The sequence below is a fragment of the Equus caballus genome, chromosome 14 (assembly GCF_041296265.1).
Source record: "Equus caballus isolate H_3958 breed thoroughbred chromosome 14, TB-T2T, whole genome shotgun sequence".
Classification (NCBI taxonomy): domain Eukaryota; kingdom Metazoa; phylum Chordata; class Mammalia; order Perissodactyla; family Equidae; genus Equus; species Equus caballus.
This window is the reverse complement of record NC_091697.1, coordinates 104,155,506-104,176,317: the sequence shown is the minus strand read 5'-3', so window position 1 is coordinate 104,176,317 and position 20,812 is coordinate 104,155,506. Positions and strand designations below refer to the sequence as shown.

General features: G+C 40.5%; 1 protein-coding gene across 4 annotated transcripts in view; it reads left to right on the top strand.

Moving 5' to 3' along the window:
- IQGAP2 (IQ motif containing GTPase activating protein 2) overlaps nucleotides 1–20,812 on the top strand; it is a 267,737-nt gene that overhangs the window by 124,429 nt on the left and 122,496 nt on the right. For 3 of the 4 annotated variants that reach the window (XM_023618155.2, XM_070234658.1, XM_023618156.2), the window contains 3 exons: nucleotides 5,993–6,149; nucleotides 13,679–13,756; nucleotides 17,271–17,347. In XM_023618155.2, the coding sequence (XP_023473923.2) occupies nucleotides 5,993–6,149; nucleotides 13,679–13,756; nucleotides 17,271–17,347 (312 nt within the window). Of the gene's footprint in view, nucleotides 1–5,349; nucleotides 5,745–5,992; nucleotides 6,150–13,678; nucleotides 13,757–17,270; nucleotides 17,348–20,812 lie in introns of those variants that run through there. The other variant, XM_070234659.1, reaches the window with a different exon arrangement.

Here is a 20,812-nt window from a genome sequence, read left to right as displayed (position 1 = left end):
TCCTTCCTGGTAGGGCTTGGAGTCATACATGGATTCTTTTCATGGTATTGTATGTCTGTGTTTTAAAGAAAATAATTAGCATTATTTTAACATTTCATGTAATTTTCTTAGAGTGAACCAAATGAGTTTTGTTGAGAAAAGGATGGGGGCCGTGGGTACCCACGTCAGTTGTGCAATGTGTGTTTTTCTACGTCCCTGTTTCCCTGAGCTAATAAAGTGATAGAATCGTGGTGACAGTGCTTTGCATCAGCCTCCAGTGAATGGAAAGGTTACCATGAGAACTTAATCTAGTGCTTCTGACATTGTACTTCCTATGGCGCAAAGAGTGACCAATTATATTCTACGTATAGAAATATCTGGTCTTTGTTTTTATTCTTTTGTAAAATATTTCATGTGCTGATTTTCCAAAACATTTAGGGAGAGAAATTGACTTGTAATACTTGAAAGTTCATGGAACAGGGCACTGCATTGAAACAGGGTTTGTGCAGAAAAAACACACTTTCCCTTTTTTGGCCAGCAGTTCTACTTTGGGGACGTTGATTCCGTAGAGCGCTGCGTGATAGAGACCAAGATTTATAGTTGGTGATTTCCTGAATAACAACTCAGATAGCAAATGCCTCAACGAAACAACTTTCATATGTTCTGCAAGGCACAAAGTAACGCAGTAAAACGGATCATTTGTCTCAGGATTTTTATGAGTTTCTTTTTTTGTCTCTTGCAAGACAAAATGACATTAATTATTTTCCCTTTCGGCTTTGACCTAAAATTGGAAAAATATCACCTTTCTCCCAGCGTCCTCTCACTTCCCCCTTCTTCTCCCTGCCTCACGTGGATCAGACCTTCTACATTTACGCATAGAGATACTTATGGAAACCACCTCAACTCCAAAAAAAGGTTGAAGAGAGATTGCTTGAATGATAAAAAGGAAATTCTTCTTCCTTTCCTTTAGTTTCTCTGTGCCTGCTAAGTGGGCCACGTTTTCCCTGCAGAGAGGAGGAAGAATAGCAATACTAGTAGGAATTTGTCGCTCCACCCTGGCATAGAAGGAAGATAAAGTTCTCCAACAACCTTGAGATGCTCATAAGAGCTTCAACTTTGGCTCGGGGATGAGACATTCACATCTTGGTGCTGTGGTTCAGGAGGAGTAATCAATAGAAGTCATAGGGAAGAAGCAATAAATGCAAGGACAGCAGGAAGTGACACAGGCCAATTGTGGTCTTCATTTCCATGTGTCATTAAGTCAAATTTGAAGATAGGCTTTTGGTGACATATGAGGTCTTTCCAGCTTGGTTGTATGTACACATATTTTCTGTGTACATAAATCTTAGAGGTATGAATCATTGAAATAGAATTGAGAGTCTGGAAGTAACTTTTCACATTTACGGATAACTGATTTTCACAAGGGTGCTAAGGCAATTTAATAGAGGAAAATGTCGTCTTTTCAGCAAATCGTGCTCGGACAACTGGGTATCCACATGCCAAGGAATGAATTTGAATCCTTACCTCTCATTGTATACAAAAAATAACTCAAAATGGATCAAAGGCCTAAATATAAGAATTAAAACTATAAAACTCTTAGAAGAAAACATAGGTGAAAATTTGTGATCTTCAGTTAGGCAATGGTTTCTTAGACATGACACCAAAAGTCCAAGCAACAAGAGAATAGATAAATGGGACTTAGTCAAAATTAAAAACGTCTTATGCTTCAAAAGATACCATCAAGAAAGTGAAAAGACAATATACAGAATGGAGAAATATTTTCAAATCATACACCTGGTAAGGGATTTGTATACCATATACATAAAGAACTCTTATAACTCAATTATAAAAGGACAACCCAACCAAAACGTGGGCAATGGATTTGATATTACTCTGAAGAAGATATACAGATGGGTGGTAAGCACGTAAAAAGATGCTGAATATCATTAATCATCAGAGAAATGAAAATCAAAACCATAATGAGATGCCTCCTTGCATCTACTAGGATGGCTATAATCAAAAAGACAGCTAAGTGTTGGCAAGGAGGTGGGGAGATTCAAATCCTCACACACTACTGGTAGGAAGGTAAAATGTTGCAGTTGCTTCGGAAGACAGTCTGAAAGTTCCTAAAAAGATTAAACAGAGTTACTTATGATCAAGTAATCCCACTCCTAGGTATATATCCAAGAGAAATGAGAACATATGTCCATGCAAAAACTTGTACATGATGTTTATAGCAGCATTATTCATAATAACCAAAAAGTGGAAATAACACAGATGTCCATAAACTGAAAAATGGATAAATGAAATGTGATATATCCATACAGTGGAGTATTATTCAGTAATAAAAAGGAGTATAGTACTAAGACATTCTACACCATGGATGAACCTTGAAAACGTTGTGCTAAGTGAAACAAGCCAATCACAAAGGCCACATGTTGTATGAGTCCATTTACATGAAATGTCCAGAATGAACAGATCTATAGACAGAAGTCAGATTAGTGGGTTTGGGTTTGGGAGTAAATGGGGAGTGACTGTTAATGAGTGTAGGGTTTCTTTTTGAAATTATGAAATGTTCTAAAGTTGGTATGGTGGTGGTCTCACAACCCTGACAATGTGCTGAAAATCATTGCATTGTACATCTTAAATGGGTGAGTGTATGGTGTGTGGATTATCTCAATAAAGCTATTAAAACAAAATCATATTACATAATTACAGTGTCATTGAATTCCATTATCATTTTAGACTCATGGACTAAAAACTCAGCTCAGAGTTTCAAGTGACTTGTTCCAGTACACCTAGCTCTTGGTCGTAGAGCCAGACTTCCTGAACATCAGGCCAGTTGTCTCTACATTGTGATTGTTATAGGAAGTTTGACCCCAACAGATCATAAAAATCACACTTAGGATTTTTATTGGTTTGGCTGGGTAATGCTAGCTTACCAGGTAACAAGTAAGCCACGGAGGTTAGGTCAGCGGTAGAAGTTTAATTCTTTCTCATGTAAGGTGGTGCAAGGCGAGGATGAGGTGGTACTGGGGGTTCTTTACCACGCGGTCAGGGACCCAGGCTGATGGAGGTTTTTCCACCTTCTCTTTCAAGATTGCCATGGGCTCTAGTATCCAGCTAGCAGACAGGGAGGCAGGAGTGGAGGCTCGTCCATGGGAGGCCTTCCTGAGGCAGGCTCAGGGGTGGTGCACATCATTTCCCCTCACATCTGGTGATCGTGACCCAGCCACTTGGCCCAACACAGATACTGTGGGCCTGGGAAATGCAGACCTTGGCCAGCAGCCTCTCCTAGCTGTCTCCAGCCCCTGGGAAGAACCATTTGGTGTCTGTGCTCCAAGTTCTCTTGCCTTACACTTCTGGAAAATACATCAGAAGGATGTTCAGCCCACATGATGACTGGATGCTGGTTTAGAAATTTGCATATCGTGATTCCTGCTTCGTTGTGAGGTATTTTAATACCTTTAGAGCAATGTTGATCCAGCTGGTTATTCTGTCAACAGAGTTTACCACCTGTCCCAGAAGAGTAGTCTTGCTGTCAGTCAATGTGTATTGATCATATATTAACTACTAATGTTTCCAAGTAATATATTTGAAAACCCTTTGAGATCCTGTCTAGGCTTGCAGGGAGTTCTTGAGGAGGTGAGTCCATTTGCATAGACTCTAGGCTTCCCATACCCAACGCCTGCTTGCAACAGCACCCACGAGACGCAGCCCAGGCCACTATCATTTACTGCTGTGAGGTAGGTGACTGAGAAAGAGGTGACAGAGGGAGTTAGAATAAATGTAGCCCTGGGATATCGGCAGTGAATAGGCTATCCTTGGACCTTACACTGGAAGAGCGACAGCATGTGCTTCTCCAAACCATGGGACTCTTACTGCTACTCTGAAAGTAGCCTGGAGTGTCTTGTGATCACTTTTATTTTACACTGGGCTGTGGGACCGCACTGAAGGATTCAATCTTGTTTGGTGAGTTGTGAGAAGTTAAAAGTTGGAATTAAAGGGGCAGAGGGCCCTGGCAGCTTCTTGAGGGCTTTCAGTTACTAGCTGTGTGGCCTTGGGCTTTTCTGAGCCTCAGATTATCATCTGCAAATGGTGATCCTCATAGCACCTCTTCTTAAGGGGTGGTCTTGAGGATTAAATGATAATCTTCATAAAGTATTAAATCCAGGTTTGAATAGCACTAGGTTTAAATAGTACTAGCACAAAATAGTTTCATACGTACTAGTTATCGTTGATGATAATAGCATCTTCTTTTGACTTTCAAGGTAGTGAAAAGGAGATATCTCCATTGATGCTTACTGTTGCAAAATGATGCTACATTTACAAGTCTTTGGCAATGTCCTAAAAGATTTTTTGGTGCAACTGTGATGCTTGGAAAATTTTTTTCTTAACAGTCAGAATCTTTTCTTTAATGACAACGTTTTGAGTACCCACCATGTGCAAACACATTGCCAGGCACAGGGGGATTATAAAGAGAAAGAAGAGATGGCCTTTGCCTTTGAGTAGCTCGTAATGTCATAAGCGTTAACAGTGGCTACGTTTTAGATAGGCTGTAGCCAGCCTCAGTTTTTGGTATGATTAGTTTTTTAAAGCAACTTCACATATGTTCTAATACAGACAAAAATAGTTGTGGTTATCCAAGTCTAAATTATCATACTTCAGAGTTGTTTTCATTTTAGCTTCCTTCCTCTTGGTCCCAACTATCAACTTATCTCCCCTACTTCTACTAAAAATTGTCAGTTTACCTGTCCCCCACCCTTCACACATATCCCCCAGTTATGGGATTACTATAAAGAAATTATATATTGTTGTGTGGAAAACAATTTCTTAAATTTTTTCAAGGTAATTATTTCAAAGCAGATTGTTTTAACGAGAAATAGCATGATGCTGTAATTTGCAGTTTATTTAGATTAGAAACTCAGTCTAGTGCAGTGGCTTTTAACTTGGCCAGATTTTTATTAAAAAGGCAACATTATTAGTGATTTCTTAAATTTTTAAAAAATTTATCAAGTCTATAGTACTCTTAGCTCTGTTTACTTAAAGGAAGGCTCAGGTGTTAATGATCCTCTGAGGGGTCTGGCTATCTAGGTTGGTGCTCACGCTAATAGTTTATGATTTATTTGTGGATCAGTGGCAGGGAGGTGGGGTCTCTGTCACTGGGAGCCTGCACACCTGCCTTTTGGATCTTGGTAATAGTTCCTTAAGAATGGGTAGGAGTAGCATTATCCTCCTAACCCTGGCAGGTTCTCGGCACCTCAATGTGAAATGTGAACTGGCCTGGCTCCCCTCCCGCTGTGTGTCCTTGAGCCAGTAATGACCTTGGTGCTCTCTTTTGTATAATACTGGCACAGTGTCCTAAGATTTAATCTGATCTTTTTCTGAAATATTTTTTCAGAACCCAATAAATGCTATACCTTCCCGAAAAGTTACAATGTTGTAATAAGTTCCTGGTAGTGGAAAAAGGAATGTGTACTATTTAAAGAAGACTATGTCTGCTTTCCAAATTTTGATGTCCCTTTTCCAAGCCTTCCTACCTTTCGTGGTAGTTGTTCCTGGGCCGAGGCAGTGGCAGATTTTACAGCACCTTGGACTATGCTCTCCCCAAAGCATAACCCCTACAAGAATCTTTTCTGCTAAGAGCCCATAAACTTAGAGTCATTCTTTTCTGTAGTGTCAGCAGGACTAATTCCACCCAAACAGAATGCTTTGGCCTTTTTCCTCTTTGGCACAAAAGGGAATTGGCCGAGTCTCAGATAAAGGTGAGGTTGACGAGCGCTGGCGTGGTCCTGAGTTCAGCGCCACTGGGCTTGTGCCCCCTTGTTCATCTCGTGCTCTGAATCCTCATCCCACCCAGGAAGTCCTGTCTTCCCATCTATGATACTCGAAGATGTTTCGGGTCCTGCTCCCTTTGTTAACGTCTCCATCACTCATAGTGAGATGCTGCAGCTCTTCATTTACAGAAAGTTACCCAACTGGAGTCACTTTAAGGTTTTTTTGATCCCTTTAGGTGGATGGAAGTCTGCTTAGTTGAAGAATTGCCACCAACCACTGAGCTGGAAGAAGGACTCCGGAACGGAGTTTACCTTGCCAAGTTAGCCAAGTTCTTTGCCCCAAAAATGGTATCGGAGAAGAAGATCTATGATGTGGAACAAACACGTTATAAGGTAACTGACATCTAATTGGTTTTGGCTTCCAGCTAAAAGTGAAAGTTCAGTTTTTCAGTTCAGTATTTCCTTTCCCTTCTTTTAATGTTTCTACAAGGATTTTGGATGTGGGGGGTGATGCCCTTGTTCTTTGAAGACTGTTAATAATCCCTCTTGAGGCAGCAGCAGTTTTAAAAGCAAAGTGTTTCTGTTTCTGGGCTGAGGCACAGAGACCTTTGATTTGTGGGGCTTCCAAGCCCCCATCATTCCTTCATGAAGGTCATTTTTATTAGCGCCAGTAAATGTAAAGTGGGGACACTTCACCCCCACTTTATTCACCACCACGCAGTTGATTACTCCCCTCGTTCCCATCAGGGAATAAAGTGCCCTGCTGGGACTTGAACTTGTGGCCCTACAGAGTTACGGCCAATGTGATAAAAAGGGTACTGATGCTGAATAGTCAGGAATTACTTTCCATTTGGTGTTTAAAACAAAATAAGAGTAACCTTTTTGTATGCAGCTAGTTTTAAGAATTATTTCATGGTTAATTTGGGAAGGCATATGGGGGAGAAAGCAAAACCAAAATAAACACCAATCTTGTATTAATAAAAAAAAATTTGATATTTTGGAGACACATGTCTAAGCATTTACGGATAAAATGATACGTCTAGGATTTGCTTCAAAATAATTGGGAGGAAGCTGGATAGATAATTCAGGACTGGCCGTAGTTCATAATTGTTGAGGTCAGATGATGGGTGCCTAGCAGTTCATTATACTGTCTGCTTTTTTATGTTTGAAATTTTCTGTTAAAAAGTGAAGGAGGAAAAAGTAAACGCTGACCTAAAAGACCCCTTCGTTAGATGTGTCTACAAAAGGGAATTTTAAAATGTGTGGTGTTTCCTTCTAGAATACGTGATCTCTTGTTCACTTCGGGTCAAGGTTTCTAAAGCTTCTTTGAAACTTGATTCTTTATTTTCTTAATGTATTTGGTTCTTTATATCAGTATTTTTTATCTGCAGATTTTCAAGTACTCTTAAAAGTTATTTTCTTACAACTGTAAGGACAACATTAAGTATAGTTGAAAATGGAATAATTTCCCAATTATTGCATGATTCATACTACCCTTCAGTTGTTATTGAGACAAAATTTAGTTTTAAAATATGTATATTGAATTCAGAGCAAATGTTCCAGTAATTTAGCCTAACCGTAGACAAGATGAATTGACAAATCTTTTTTGACAAGTCTGTTTTCATGGTCTAGTCTAAAAGGTAACTGAGCATAAGTTTCTGCCTTGAGTAATGTTATGAATAAAAGTGTTTACATTTGTTAAAATAAGTTTGAGTTTGAGTCATGTGTTTCACCCTAGAGTTTTCAGCTCATTATAGCCTTTTGCAAGACTTTAATGAAGCAATGACTTAGCCAAAATTAAAGTTGTTTTTTTTAATTTTGAGAAATATTTTTAAAAGTTCAGAAAAAAGTTATTTGTAGCTCCACATCACAAAATGAACTAACATTCATCCATATTTTAGAGCACAAGTTTTCTTTTTTCCATTGCTTCCATAATGGTCATTACCAAGATCTAGGCCTATTAGTACCAACGGCATGTAGATTTGACAACACAGAGTGTAGCTGGGCTGGGTTCCCGCCACACTGGAAGGGGATTGTGGGTATTTTGTTTTGCTGTTGATGGCAAAAATCAGGCCAGAAAGATCTTCAGTGGAGGTGAGCCTCAGAGCAGAGAGTGGGCTAATTCTTTCCTCTTCCTGGCACCTTGAAGAGGTGTCTCTTTCCAGTTCAGCTGTGGACCTCCTTGTGGCAATTAATCAGGTACAGTTTCCTCCTGGCATCAGAGATCCAACTATTTGAGTAAATGGCAACTTCTCTTTGGGTTGGGGACAGGAAATATTTCCAGGCTCTTGTTGCAAAATAAATTACCTGTGGAGCTTAGGCAGGTGGTGATGTTCCTGAGCATAACATGGTGCCAGAGGAAGATGTTCTGTTTTGCCATCCCCCGTCCCATGAGGAAAGGATGCTGGGAGAAGGGCGGATAGAAGGGAAGTGGCAGAAGGAGGGAGGAAGGGTGATGCCAGCTGTGACGTGGGAGAGGACCTGGGACAAATGGAAACTACCCCTCTGTTAATTCACTGGAGAAAAGAGGCTTTTCTTTTTTTCCTTCTATTAAATCTGTGAAAGTGCCTAATATCCTTGAATGGGAATTTTTAGTGATTTGCCATGTAATCATAAAATTTCCTTTTAAGCCCATTTCATCTCTTTTACAAAAATGAAAGGAGACAAATGTTAGTGAACGGGAGACTTCACTTCCTGTTGCTGTGTTCCTCAGGACTAAAGCCCGTCACATGGTCCTTCCCAAGGAGTCATAGGACTGTGACAAAGACATTGAAACACAAGGGAACGCTCGCTGACCCGGGCCAGCCCCTTGATGTGCCGTCTGGAAACCACGAGTTCAGCAAGCTGGGGCTCTCACTGCAGGGTCTGCCTAGACTGCAGCCATAAAATATGACCCGCCTGTGAGGCAGTGTGTCCCCAAGTGGAAGCTCTGTCCAGATCTCTGCAGGCCCCAGTTTGGGCACTGATGGTTTTGGTTAAGCAAGTGGTTGCTTTCATGCTGCCCTCTTTGTCTGCCAGCTTATGTACAACCCTGGCTCCTCATTAATGCAGAGTTAGAAGGATGTCCTGGGTATTAAAGTTAAACCTTCCAGTGGTGAGTACTCTTTCCCTGGCCACCTCCATCTCCCACTCTAGGTCTGAGTTATGTGTTCATGCCACATAGGCTGTGGCACCTGACACTGTCCCTGTTGGACACACCGTGGTGCAATGTATTGATTGTTTTGTCACGAAGGCAAGAACTGTGTGTCTTCTCTTCCATATCCTTGGTGAATGGTGCGGGGTCTGGCCCATGGTAGGTGCCCCAGCATAGCTGCTGGGTGAAGGAATGAATGACAGCAGTTTCTAGTAAGCCAAAGGACTCCGTTTCTTTTCTTGTCTTCAGTGCTTTTATCAATACTTACCCAGGGCGCTTTGAGTCCAACACTCTTTCTTTAAGTGTGATGCTCAAACCCCCTGCAGGACCACCTGATGGTGTGTGTAAAAATGTGGATGTTTGGGCCCCACCCCAGACTACTGAGTCAGGCAGGATCTCCTGGCCAGGGACCCAGGAAGCTGCGCTTCCAGCTGATTCTTTTCTTATATGCTACTAAGGTTGGAGAACCGCTGCTCTAATAGGCAGGTAAACATGAACAGAATAAATTTTAATAAAGTGATAGGGAAGGAAGGTAAAGTTGTACCATGATAGAAATATATATGAGGTGAACTCATTCATCCATACAGTACTCATCAGCACCACCAAGGGCCAGACACTCAAAGTGGAAGGGTGAGCAAGGCAGACTTGATTTTGTGGCTCTTACAGTTAGAGACAGATGGTGAGTAAACACACAGTGGTGGGTTGTGATAAGTGTGTGAAGGAAGACGTGAAAGCCAGTGTTGTGGACAGATAGCAGTGGGCTTCCCTGAGGAGACATTTCCTCTGAGGATAGAAGAATGAGAAGAAGGTCATCCACGTGCAGAGGGAAGGGTGGGGAGTGGGGAGAAGAGGCCCGTTTGTGAGAGACGCGAGGAAGAAAAGAGCTTGGGCAAACTGAATGGCTGAAAGGCTGCGATGAGGGACAGTGGTGAGAAGGGAGCCCAGGAGGGGAGCAGAGGCAGACCACGCACTCACACATGGCGGCTCTGTGGTTTCATCCTCAGTACGGGGGAAGCCGCTGCGATGTTAACCGGCGTCGTGGTACAGTTTGCTGCTATGTGGAGAATAAATTGGAGGGAGGGTGATGGTGGAGGCAGTGCAGTGCGGGGACATCTCAGTCCAGGGGACGTGGCCTGCGTAGACAAGAAGTGAATGGATTCAGGAGGGAAGACAAAGGGCAAGTCCTGGAAAGGAATTGGAAGGGGATGGAGGACAGTGAGGAGAAGCCAGCTGGGTGGATAGCTGGGGACAAACAGGGAGAGAGCAGTCAGTTCTCAGGGGGTGGGGGTGGTGAGGAGGTCAGGAGGACTTCCATAGTGCGGGTATGAAAGATGACCGTTCCCCAGCTGACTAGGATGGGCAAGAGAAAGAGGGCGAGGAGGAAGGAAGGGCGTTCCTTCGAGAGGACTCAGCCTGATAAGGCTCAAACACAAAAACAGTATCGTTCCAGACAGTGCGTTGACGACTGTAGACGTGTAAGAAGTGCCTGTTGAATTTTAGGCGAGCCTTAGGTAGGGAAAGCACGTGGGTGATGTTAGTAACATGAGCTGCAGAGTCGAAATGTTTCAGAGTCTGGCTTCACCCCTGACTCTGCCCCTGTGAGCTTCAGTTTGCTCACATGTACAGGGGAAATGATAATAATGTCAACCTTTGTAGAGATGTTGGGAGGAACAAGTGTGAGCATCCACGCCAGGTGCGCAGCCCAGGGCCTGATTGCGGTACGCGCACTATGAGCGTCAGAGGTGGTGGCTGTGCGCCGGCTCTGTGGGCAGCACACTGACCAGAATATTTGGACTCAAGGACTCCTGCAAGCTGGTCTTGACCCTGAGCTTAACTCGAGTGTCTTAAATACTTGGGCTCCTCAGTTTCCTCATCTATAAAATGAGCAAATTAGAATAATTATGGTTTTAAGCTACCTCATAGTTGTAAGATACTTTGACTCTAATATGTAAGCGTTACCATCCAAAGAAAACTTACATAATTCCCCATCTGTTCTATGTAAATTAGGATAATCTTGTTTGCTGGTGTTGTAATAGCTCGGCAATGGAAAATCAGCATACTCTTTCTAGTCCAGAACCTGAACGAAATTAGGTAGATGGACATTAATAACCCTTGTCTAAGTCTGACTATAGACATGCTACCCAGGCTAATATTAATATGTAGGAGTGGTAAAAAAAATAGACACACTAAAAATGGTTATAGTGGACCAAGCTTATTTTTCGCCAGTTTAGAAGACCATTGTTGTGGTAATTGAAGTAAATCTAGTAGACTGAAGATGTTCACTCACTGAAGCTTACTTCTTAAATATACAGAGATGAGTCACAGGGTTCTGAAGTCATCCCTCAGCTGTTTAAAATGGATGAAGCATTTGAAATTTGTCATTTCTTTTATTGCAGAAATATGACCAAGATAACCACCCCTTCCTTCAGCTCCTCTTACATAAAGTGCTAAACTTTTTTTCTGACCTTACAGGTGAATGTAAGTTTCCAGCCCAGTCTTATAGCCTAATAATTATGGTAGTAACATTTGCATTCTTAGATGCACTTTGCATTAAGTACCCTATGTTTACTGTCATTTAATCTCCACAACTCAGGGAAGCATACTATTTTTATTTTATTGCCGAGGAACCAAAGTTGAAAGAGATTTGTAACTTTCCTGGGGTTCCCTAGTTAATAAGACCACTAAATGGCTGGCGTGTCTTTGTTACGTGATTCAGATTATTGAAGCCCACCAGCCAAAGACCCCCAGAAATCCACCTGGGGTCAAAAAAAGTTAGGTTTATTTAACTCATGTGACAAGAAAAAAATGCAAAACTGTGGAGCCATAAGATGGAGAAAATAGGAGCTTAGTGTAGATTTGGGCTTGTACTGGGTCATTCTGACAAGGATTTAGGGAAGCAAAGACCAGTTATCTTTGGAGTGTTGTCAGGAAGTGGAATCAGTTTGCTGTCTTGGTAATTCGTATCCAGAAGGTGAGAGGATTGAATAGGGACTAGAGTGTCATCAGTCAGGAAACAAGTTGCTCTTCTTAACTAGAAGAAAGGGACATTTAGTTATATTGTGGTGCCAAGGGTCCTCTTCTCTCTCTTGACGTGATTATGAATTGTTTCCATCTTGTCCCTCCATGGTCACAGAGTGGCCGTGTTTGAGAATTGCTTGCATTCTGCAAAAGTTGCTTATGCTGAGTTGCCCTCAGATACTGCTGCCTGGCTATTAACTGGGCTCGCTCTCTCTTCTTCCTGTCCCTCCTTCCTTCCTTTCCACTCTCCTCTCCCTCCCTCTAGTTACTTCATAGTAACAAGCTGATTTCCTCCCTCTGAAGAATAATCTCACCATCATTAGGTCCAGCTATTTAACAGCTGTTTGCCTAAAGCAAATCACTTCATCCTTTCGGCCTGTTTCCTCATCTCTTAAAAATGGGAATGATTACTACATTGCAGGGTGTTTTGAAAATTAGAGATAATTTATGTGAAGTACTTGACAGACACAGTCCAATCTCAATAAATAATGACCTCTATTAAAAAGGTATAAATATTTGTCAAATGTTAGTTTGCTTACACTTTATAATTTCTAACAGCTACAAAAATACTTTTTGTTAAATAAACTATTAAATTGTAAAGGTCACAGAAGATGGGAAGAGCTAGAATTTCTGAATATGATTGTCTACCATTGGATGTTAGTTCAAGATGAAATTTGCTGTAGTTACTTTTTTGCACGTTTATTAAAAATAAAAAATAGATAACATTATGCTACTCCTCTAACTAATTAAAAATACAAGATGGTTTGAAAACTCTTTTTAAAGGTTCGTTACCTGATAGAACTTCATGAGATCTAGGCAAGGATGCCATATTTATAGACTGTACAGAAAAAAATGGTTGGTTGATAGGACTATAAAGAAGAACAGGGGGCTGGCCCCGTGGCCAAGTGGTTAAGTTCGAACGCTCTGCTATGGTGGCCCAGGGTTTCGCTGGTTTGGATCCTGGGTGCGGACATGGCACCACCCATCAGGCCATGTTGAGGTGGCGTCCCACATGCCACAACTAGAAGGACCCACAACTAAAATATACAACTATGTACTGGGGGGATTTGGGGAGAAAAAGCAGAAAAAAAAAAAAAGAACAGAAGACATAGAAAGACTATTTTTATTGCATGAGTAGAAAAAAGTCTTGTAAAACATTTCCATTGAAAGTTTACTTCTTGTACAGAGCCAAGATTAGGATTAAATTATAGGAGGAATAGATGCTAAAATTAGCTCTGAATTGTGGGGTGGTTTTTGCTTTCATCTTTGTATTTGTCTACATTTTCCAGGTTTTCTACAGAAATCATATTACATTCATGATCAGAAAAAATAGTTTGACAGAATCAGAAACCACAAAAAAAGGCATTTAGTCTTCTAAAAGTCTGGTTTTCCTGAAGTTGCTAGGCTTCTCAGCCATAGTTGTCATAAAACCGTGTGTGTGTGTGTATGCATGAACATACGTGCATACACACCTTTCATAAAACATCCTAAGGCCTGTGCTAGACATTGCATGGTCTTTGAGATTTTAGTTCAGAATCACCTCACAGGTGTGAATTCTGGAAACTGGAACGGTCCATCACAAATGCTTGGAGTGTTGCTTAGACAGTGCAATCTCCTTTATTATGTCTCTGGTTGTTGTATATAAGTATTAATAACACTATTCTAGGAGAAATACAATTGAAAAACATCCTGCTACTGAAAAAAGTTATTACAAGTGACTCACTTTTTGTGTGATCTCTTCTTCCCTTCCCCCCGCCCATCCTTACGTCAGAAGTCTGGCCTTCATTTTCGACACACAGATAACACCGTCCAGTGGTTGAGAGCGATGGAGTCTATTGGTCTACCCAAGGTAAGCCTGAGCTGGGAAGCCAGAAGGGGTAGTGCAGACACCTCATGATGGAAAATGATTAGCAGACGGCTTCAGTGCCTTAGGAATGAGAAACGCGAGGACTACACAGAAATACCGAAAGGCCTGTACAAAGTAACACGTGGCAAGAAGTCAGAATGAAGCAGGTGTACAAAGTGTGTGTAAATTAAACAAGATGAGAACAAGCTTTAGCTGGTAGATGGTTGATTTACCACCTCCCTTTTTTGTGTTGCTATTTATACTTAAGATTCTGCATCTCATTGTATCACTACATATTGTATCACTATAAATTATAATTATAAATTTATTTTTATAGAATGTTATTATAAATCATAGCATCACTTTAAATTTTAAAGGCTGGGGGTTATAGCTCTTACTCGTGAAATAGAGGTCCCAAATAAAACTCAGCAAATACTCAGAGCTTGTTAAATTGAAAGAACAGGCACCCTTAAGCCTGTGAGACAAATAGACAAGTAGAGGAAATGAGGAAATAATGACATTTGATAGAAATTGTGGAGCTATTTCTTAAACTTCTTACTTTGAAATAATTATAGAATCACAGGAAGTTGCAAAAATAGTACAGCTATGTGTACTTTTCATTCGGCTTCTGCTGGTGGTGACATCTCAGAACTGTAGTACAATAATAAACTGACATGCATGTATTAACGTGAACTGGGCTGCAGACCTTACTCAGTTGTCGCCATTTTTATATGCAATCATGTACGCGCGTGCACGCACATCTATGCAATTTTATCCCATGAATAGATTTGCGTGACCGTGACCACAATCAAGATAAAGACACCGCAGAGAAGAGGGCCTTTATACTGCATCCCCTCCCCGGCCCTGTCCCCTGGCAACCACTAATCTGTACTCCATCTCTATGGTTTTGTCATTTTGAGAATGTTATGGAAATGGAATCATACAGCAGGTCATCTTTTACGATGGACTTTTTTCAGTAAGCAGATACCCTTGAGATCCATCAGGTTTTTGTGTGTCTCCGTTGTTCACTCTTTTGTGTCGCTTATCACATACAACTACTTTGGAGGAGTGACTGAGGAGTGGTCCAGCATGAAGGCAAGGGGATAGGCTCCTCACTTAAGACCTGTGTTCTTCTTCTTATTATTAATCCAGGTTTGCAATTAAAAACACTGACCACAACAAAAACAAAAGCTTCCTTAATGTAAATTATGAATGCCTGTTTTTAATATATTTGTGCTCATATCCGTTTTAGTGCAGCTTATTTTATCTCAAAATAGTCAATACCGATTTATTTTATTCTGCTGTTTTTAATCAAACTACTTTCCTTTCTCTGAAAATGCCCAGAACATTAAATGCTATTCTCTTCTGGGCACTAGTTATAATATAGAATTCATTAAGTGGGGGCTGGGTGGCAAACAGATTAATAAAGGAAGAGATTCAAATTGGATTTTTCTGTAAGAGGCAACATACTTTTTAGATTAGGATAATTTCATTATATTTGATAAATTTGAATTAGACCTTTTCAGATTGTATGGATGTTGGGCCAGGTTTCCTTTGATTTTAAGCCAAAATAAGTGATCCATCTCACAGATTCTGTTTTCACATTGGTGTTTATTATGAAGTCATTGATACATTGCATTGGGATGAGAGACCAATGTGTACTGAATTCACTGATGTATTGGACTGCTATTAATGCATTCGTTTATCAAGATTAAATGCCTAGTGGGGATACCATGCTGAATAAAATATCTGGTGAACTATAAATTGACCTCGTCTCCTTGCTAAAAGAAGACACATTCATAATGATTTTCCAGAAGATATATAAATATTCAAGGTTCTTGTTTAAAGAAAACGGAGATGGGGTGGGGGGGCCGGCCCAGTGGCACAGTAGTTAAGTTCACACCCTCCACTTTGGTGGCCCAGGGTTCGCAGGTTCACGTCCTGGGTGCAGACCTACACACCACTCCTCAAGTCATGCTGTGGTGGCATCCCACATACAAAATAGAGGAAGATTGGCACAGATGTTAGCTCAGGGCCAATCTTCCTCACACAAAAAAAAAAAAAGAAAAAAGAGGAGGAGGAAGAAAAGAAAAAGTAAGGGAGAGTTGTAGTATCCTCTGCTTACGTAGTAGAACTTTAAACCTGGTCACATTCTTCTGAATTGGGAACCTTCTTCTCATTGATCCTTTAACAGCAAATATGTTAAAGGAAATTTGGAAAGACCATTGAAATTTCCTAGGCTACAGACATTTCTTTACGTGCACAGTGACTGTCCATTTTGTAGCTCAAGAAACTTTGCTGCTTTCTTTTCTCAACTTTTTTCAATGTCCAGTAGAAAATCGCACTTGAGTATCAAGTACTACCGTATGGTACGTGATTTAATTTTAGTCTTTATGTCAAATTTTATAAAATATTTACTGAGAGCAAGTAATGCCAATGCTTATCTTCATCTTAGAAGCTTCAAGCCTGATGGTTCGTTTCTTGCTGCTAAGGAACAGATCCGTTTGGTGCCCTATTCTGAAATCTGTTCCTTATTAGGCTTTTAGTTTGAAGCTTAAGCATCGTGTAAATGTGTATTAAAAACCTTAATGTTCAGTCTTCTCAATCTAGTAACTCCATATTTAGATGTTTATCCACAAGAAGTAATCAGGTGCTCAGAAAATACAGGAATGTTTATTGCAGTGACTTAGAATAGGGAAAAATTGGGAGCAAAAAAATGTTCAACCATGCGGAACTGGTTAAATTATCATTCAAAAATGTGAAAGAATCATATGCATCCATTAGAAATAACGTTCTTATAGAATAATGAAGGGGATGGAAAATAGTCATGTTCTCTTAAGTGTTTTGAATAGGTGTATGGTATGTACACGTTTGTTTTCACATCCATGCTTATATAAACATAAAAATTCAGAGATATATACAGAAAAAACGACTGGAAGAAAATATACCAAAATGCTAATAGTGACAAACTGGGAGGTGAGATTGTAGGTATTTTTCCTTCATATTTTATAGACTTTCCTGATCTTATTCGGTGAAAATGTATTACTTTAAGCAGAAAAAAATATCAGTGTGTATTGCATGTGTGTGCATACGTGTTTACAGAACTGTGTAGCTAGGTTTTTGACAGTGTAATAAAATGCTGTAAGAAGGACTCCCTTCTGAGGCCAGGGGACCACTGGGCAGTCACAGGAGTGACTCTGCTATAGAAAGCAGAGCCCCCGCCGGCTCACGCCTTGTGGAGTGAAACTGCCACGGGGCTCTGTGGATGAAGCCTTCTTGTGGATGTAGCCAGTGGGGACCTGCTGCTGTCCTGAGCCACTAGGAGGCGTGCTGATAGGCAGGGGACCAGATCTCGTGATTGGTCCCCCTGTAGAGCAAGATGAAGCAATAGCCAAGAGGTTCTTCTATGTTTAAATAAATATGTAACAGCAAAGAAAATCAAAGCAGGATCATTTGGGAGAGTTAAAATAATTGTGAAAAGCAAAATGTAATAAACACGTTTTCTTTTGTTTTCCAGATATTCTATCCAGAAACAACAGATGTCTATGACCGGAAAAACATTCCAAGAATGATATACTGCATTCACGCGCTGAGGTGGGGGAAATAAAACTAAAAGTCTGGAGAGATCTTAAATTGCTTTAATAAGCTGAGAAACTTTTTATTGTATTGAGTTGTTTTGAATTTGCTGGTGCAAAATTAAGTCCTTGAACTTGAAAAATATTTTTCTGATTTTTAAAATCTAATTCAGAATAGAAAACCAGAAAATGAATGAAAGAGCTGTAAGTGTAATAAAGAGAAAATTTAGGTTGAAACTTCTAGTGATCTAATAGTAATGTGCTACCATACGCTTGAGTTACGATCTAGTTTACAAATACAGCCAAAATGTATCGACTGAGCAACTTTAATGGTCATAATTTTGGTTTGGATACTCTTAAAATGATCAGTTTGGTTCATTTCTAAGCATAGATTAATAAAATTTACTATACAGATGGTTTCTTTTGACCTTTTCTTCAGTAGAACTCATACCCTAAGAAGAAAGAAGAAATTTTTAGAAGTTGCTTTCAGTTAGTCAAATCAGGATACGTCCATTGTTTTAAAGGAGTTGTTCAGTAACTTAATTTGTGAACGTGCTGAAATTCTGCTAGTTCACAAATCATTTTTTATCTTATTGGCCTGGAAGAAATGTGATTTTTAGACAGTAACAAAGACGATTCTAAAAATCTAGTTTGTGGCTATTGTCTTGCCTGCACACAGGTATTTGCCTGAGAGACTTCATGTCTAATTAAGTTTTAAATTTCTTTTAAAACATCTGCCTTGTGTTTATATCACTAGAAGTCATTTTCCTGGCAGAATCTTCTGTCTAGAGGTTTATATTAACTTCTTCCTGGCTCGTTTCCTTTCCAAAGGAAAGGGTTTCTGTAATAATTCATTGCAATGCTGACCTGCTAGAGGAGAATTTTGATTATGTCATATAATTTGACTGTCTCCCCCGAATCGGTACTTACAAAATTTCTTTGGAAGATGACAGTTGCTAGAAATATAGACCAAATGTAGGTGCCTTTTCTATGATTTCTTTTTATTCTAATAATTTAGGACAAGTGGGAAAAAAAAAAACCATTTCTGTGCCTTTCTCCTCATATGTGGCTAGTGTATCATTATGCCAGCAGGTTCTCTAAAAGCTGTTTGTGCAAAAGTGCTTATTTTGAGGACTGTTTTCAAATGTGTTGCCCGACATTCTTTGCCAAATATTTTCCAGCACTTAGAACGATCACTTAACACTACGCTTAGTACTGCTTTTGTGATCTGCTAAGCCAGCAACCATTAGTTAATGTCATTATCATATCCATGCATCATAGTGCTGATCTCCAAATCTGGAGCATGCTCATGGGGTGTCTTGTGCAAACTTAAACTGATTTCCTGAAGTAGACACCTGGGGTATTAATGGTAAGCAGCTTATAAAGAAGCAGTGTGCTAACTTCCTTTCTGGTGATAGCGCTATTCTAAAGAAGTTATATAGAACTTCACCGACGCTTGCAAATGGGTGTTTGCCGTAGTTTCAACAAGGGCGTGAACAGCTTGGTAAACAAAGGAAAAGCAACTTCTTGCTTGTTGTTGCCAATTGTATTCAAATGTTGGGGTTATAATTTCTAGGACTGTTTTTCTGTTATTCTGTTACTCATCGTGGAAGTCTTCATAACTGTTATTCACCAAATCCACCTTAAGTAGGATCTTTAAAAACAATATTTACTTAATAAACAGCATTCCCTGGGAGAATCTCCTTCACTTTTCTGTGTTCTAAACTTACCGTGTAACTGCTTCTTGATAGGGAACTGAGAAATCTCAAGCGTTATCTAAAGTTTTGTCTATTAAAACTTTTTCCTGCTGTGGTTTAGAATGTAGTCGGTTACTCAAATGAGGCTGATATTCTGCTCTGTTGGGCAAGACACATTTGGCAGCTGGGTGGCAGAGGCCTTTAATAAGTGCAGTGGCTTTGCCCTAACTGCATAATTAGAAGTGAGGCTGGAAATTAATAAATGTGTCTTCAGCCATTGTATCCTGCTGTGGAACAGCAACACTGCTGGTGTGGAGAGGTGTCATTACCTGACAGGGAGTTCGGCAGGTCGGGGGTTCTGATTATAGATCAGGAGCCGGGCAGGAAGATCCCCCAGGCTCTGCCTTCCTCCTGCCCCAGCCTGTGGGCCTGGCTTGATCTACAAAGTTCACTGTCGGCCCTGCCCCGTTGTCTTCTGTTCCGACTTCTCAATCTGGGCTCAACAGCCTCATTAGGATCCCCTGGGTTCTTGCCCTTGCTTCTTGTTTGTATCCACTTTTCTCTTTTCCTGCCTGCCCCTCACCTTTTCACTTTATTTCTGACCCTGTCTCCTTGCCTGCCACTCGTTGCTCTTTTGTCAGTTCAGCCTGGAGTTCTCAAGCCCAGACACCAGCAGACGTTAGCACGGCAGCCCCACGGGAAATCCTCCCGCTGGGCCTGATGTACAGAGACTCACCTCAGTGATGGGTGGCCTCATTCTTTTTTCAGAGAAATGTTTATTATCTTTTTATTATTTAAAATAAAAAGTATGTTCATTATGGAAAAAATTGGAACATTCAGAAAGAATAACAAAGGAAAAGCTGAAGTACCCATTATCTCAACACCAAGTGATAACCACTGTTAGTGACCATTTGGAGTATTCAGACTTGAAATGTGTATATGGCATGTTTTCATTTTGTGGCTTCGTTTGGAATGTTCTAAAGCCTGTGCAGTGAAAAGGAACCAGTTCTAGAAGTGAGAGCCTTGCTAACAAGTTGCTGCTGACTCTTTTTTTTTTTTTTTTACGGTCTGGAGGCCTTTTATGCGTGAAGAACACTTTTTGCATATTGTTTAACGTTTAAATGTTAGTTATAAAATTGAATTCCTGGGGCTGGCCTGGTGGCGTAGCTGTTAAGTTTGCATGCTCTGCTTCAGCGGCCCGGGGTTCACAGGCTCGGATCCATGCTGTGGCAGGCATCCCACATATAAAATCGAGGACCATGGGCACAGATGTTAGCTCAGGACCAGTCTTCCTCAACAAAAAGAGGAAGATTGGTGGCAGATGTTAGCTCAAGGCTAATCTTCCTCAAAACAAAGAAATAATAATTGAATTCCTTTAGACAAATTTAATAGAACTGATTTTTTGAATACTTCAGATACCTTAAAGAGCAGGTGAAATGCCCAGATACCTCATTGCAAACTTACCACTAAAACCTATTCTAAAAGATCTGCACTACAAGTTTCACTCGTTTCATCATTTATCCACTAGTTTTGACTCATCCTGGGACTATAATATTTTGACACTTAGAGAGAGTGGATACCTATACACGGTTACCAAAAACAGAATACATCTTCAGACCTGCCCAGATTACGGATCTGGTTTCTAACCTTAATCGATTGTCAGTGAGAACATGGCGCCAGTTTGGCTTCTTCTCCCAAGGAGAGTTACACCTCGGCTGCCAGGCTTCAGGCTGAGCTTTACTCGTGAAATCAATCAGGCCTTTCTAAATTTTCAATATATGGCTTTC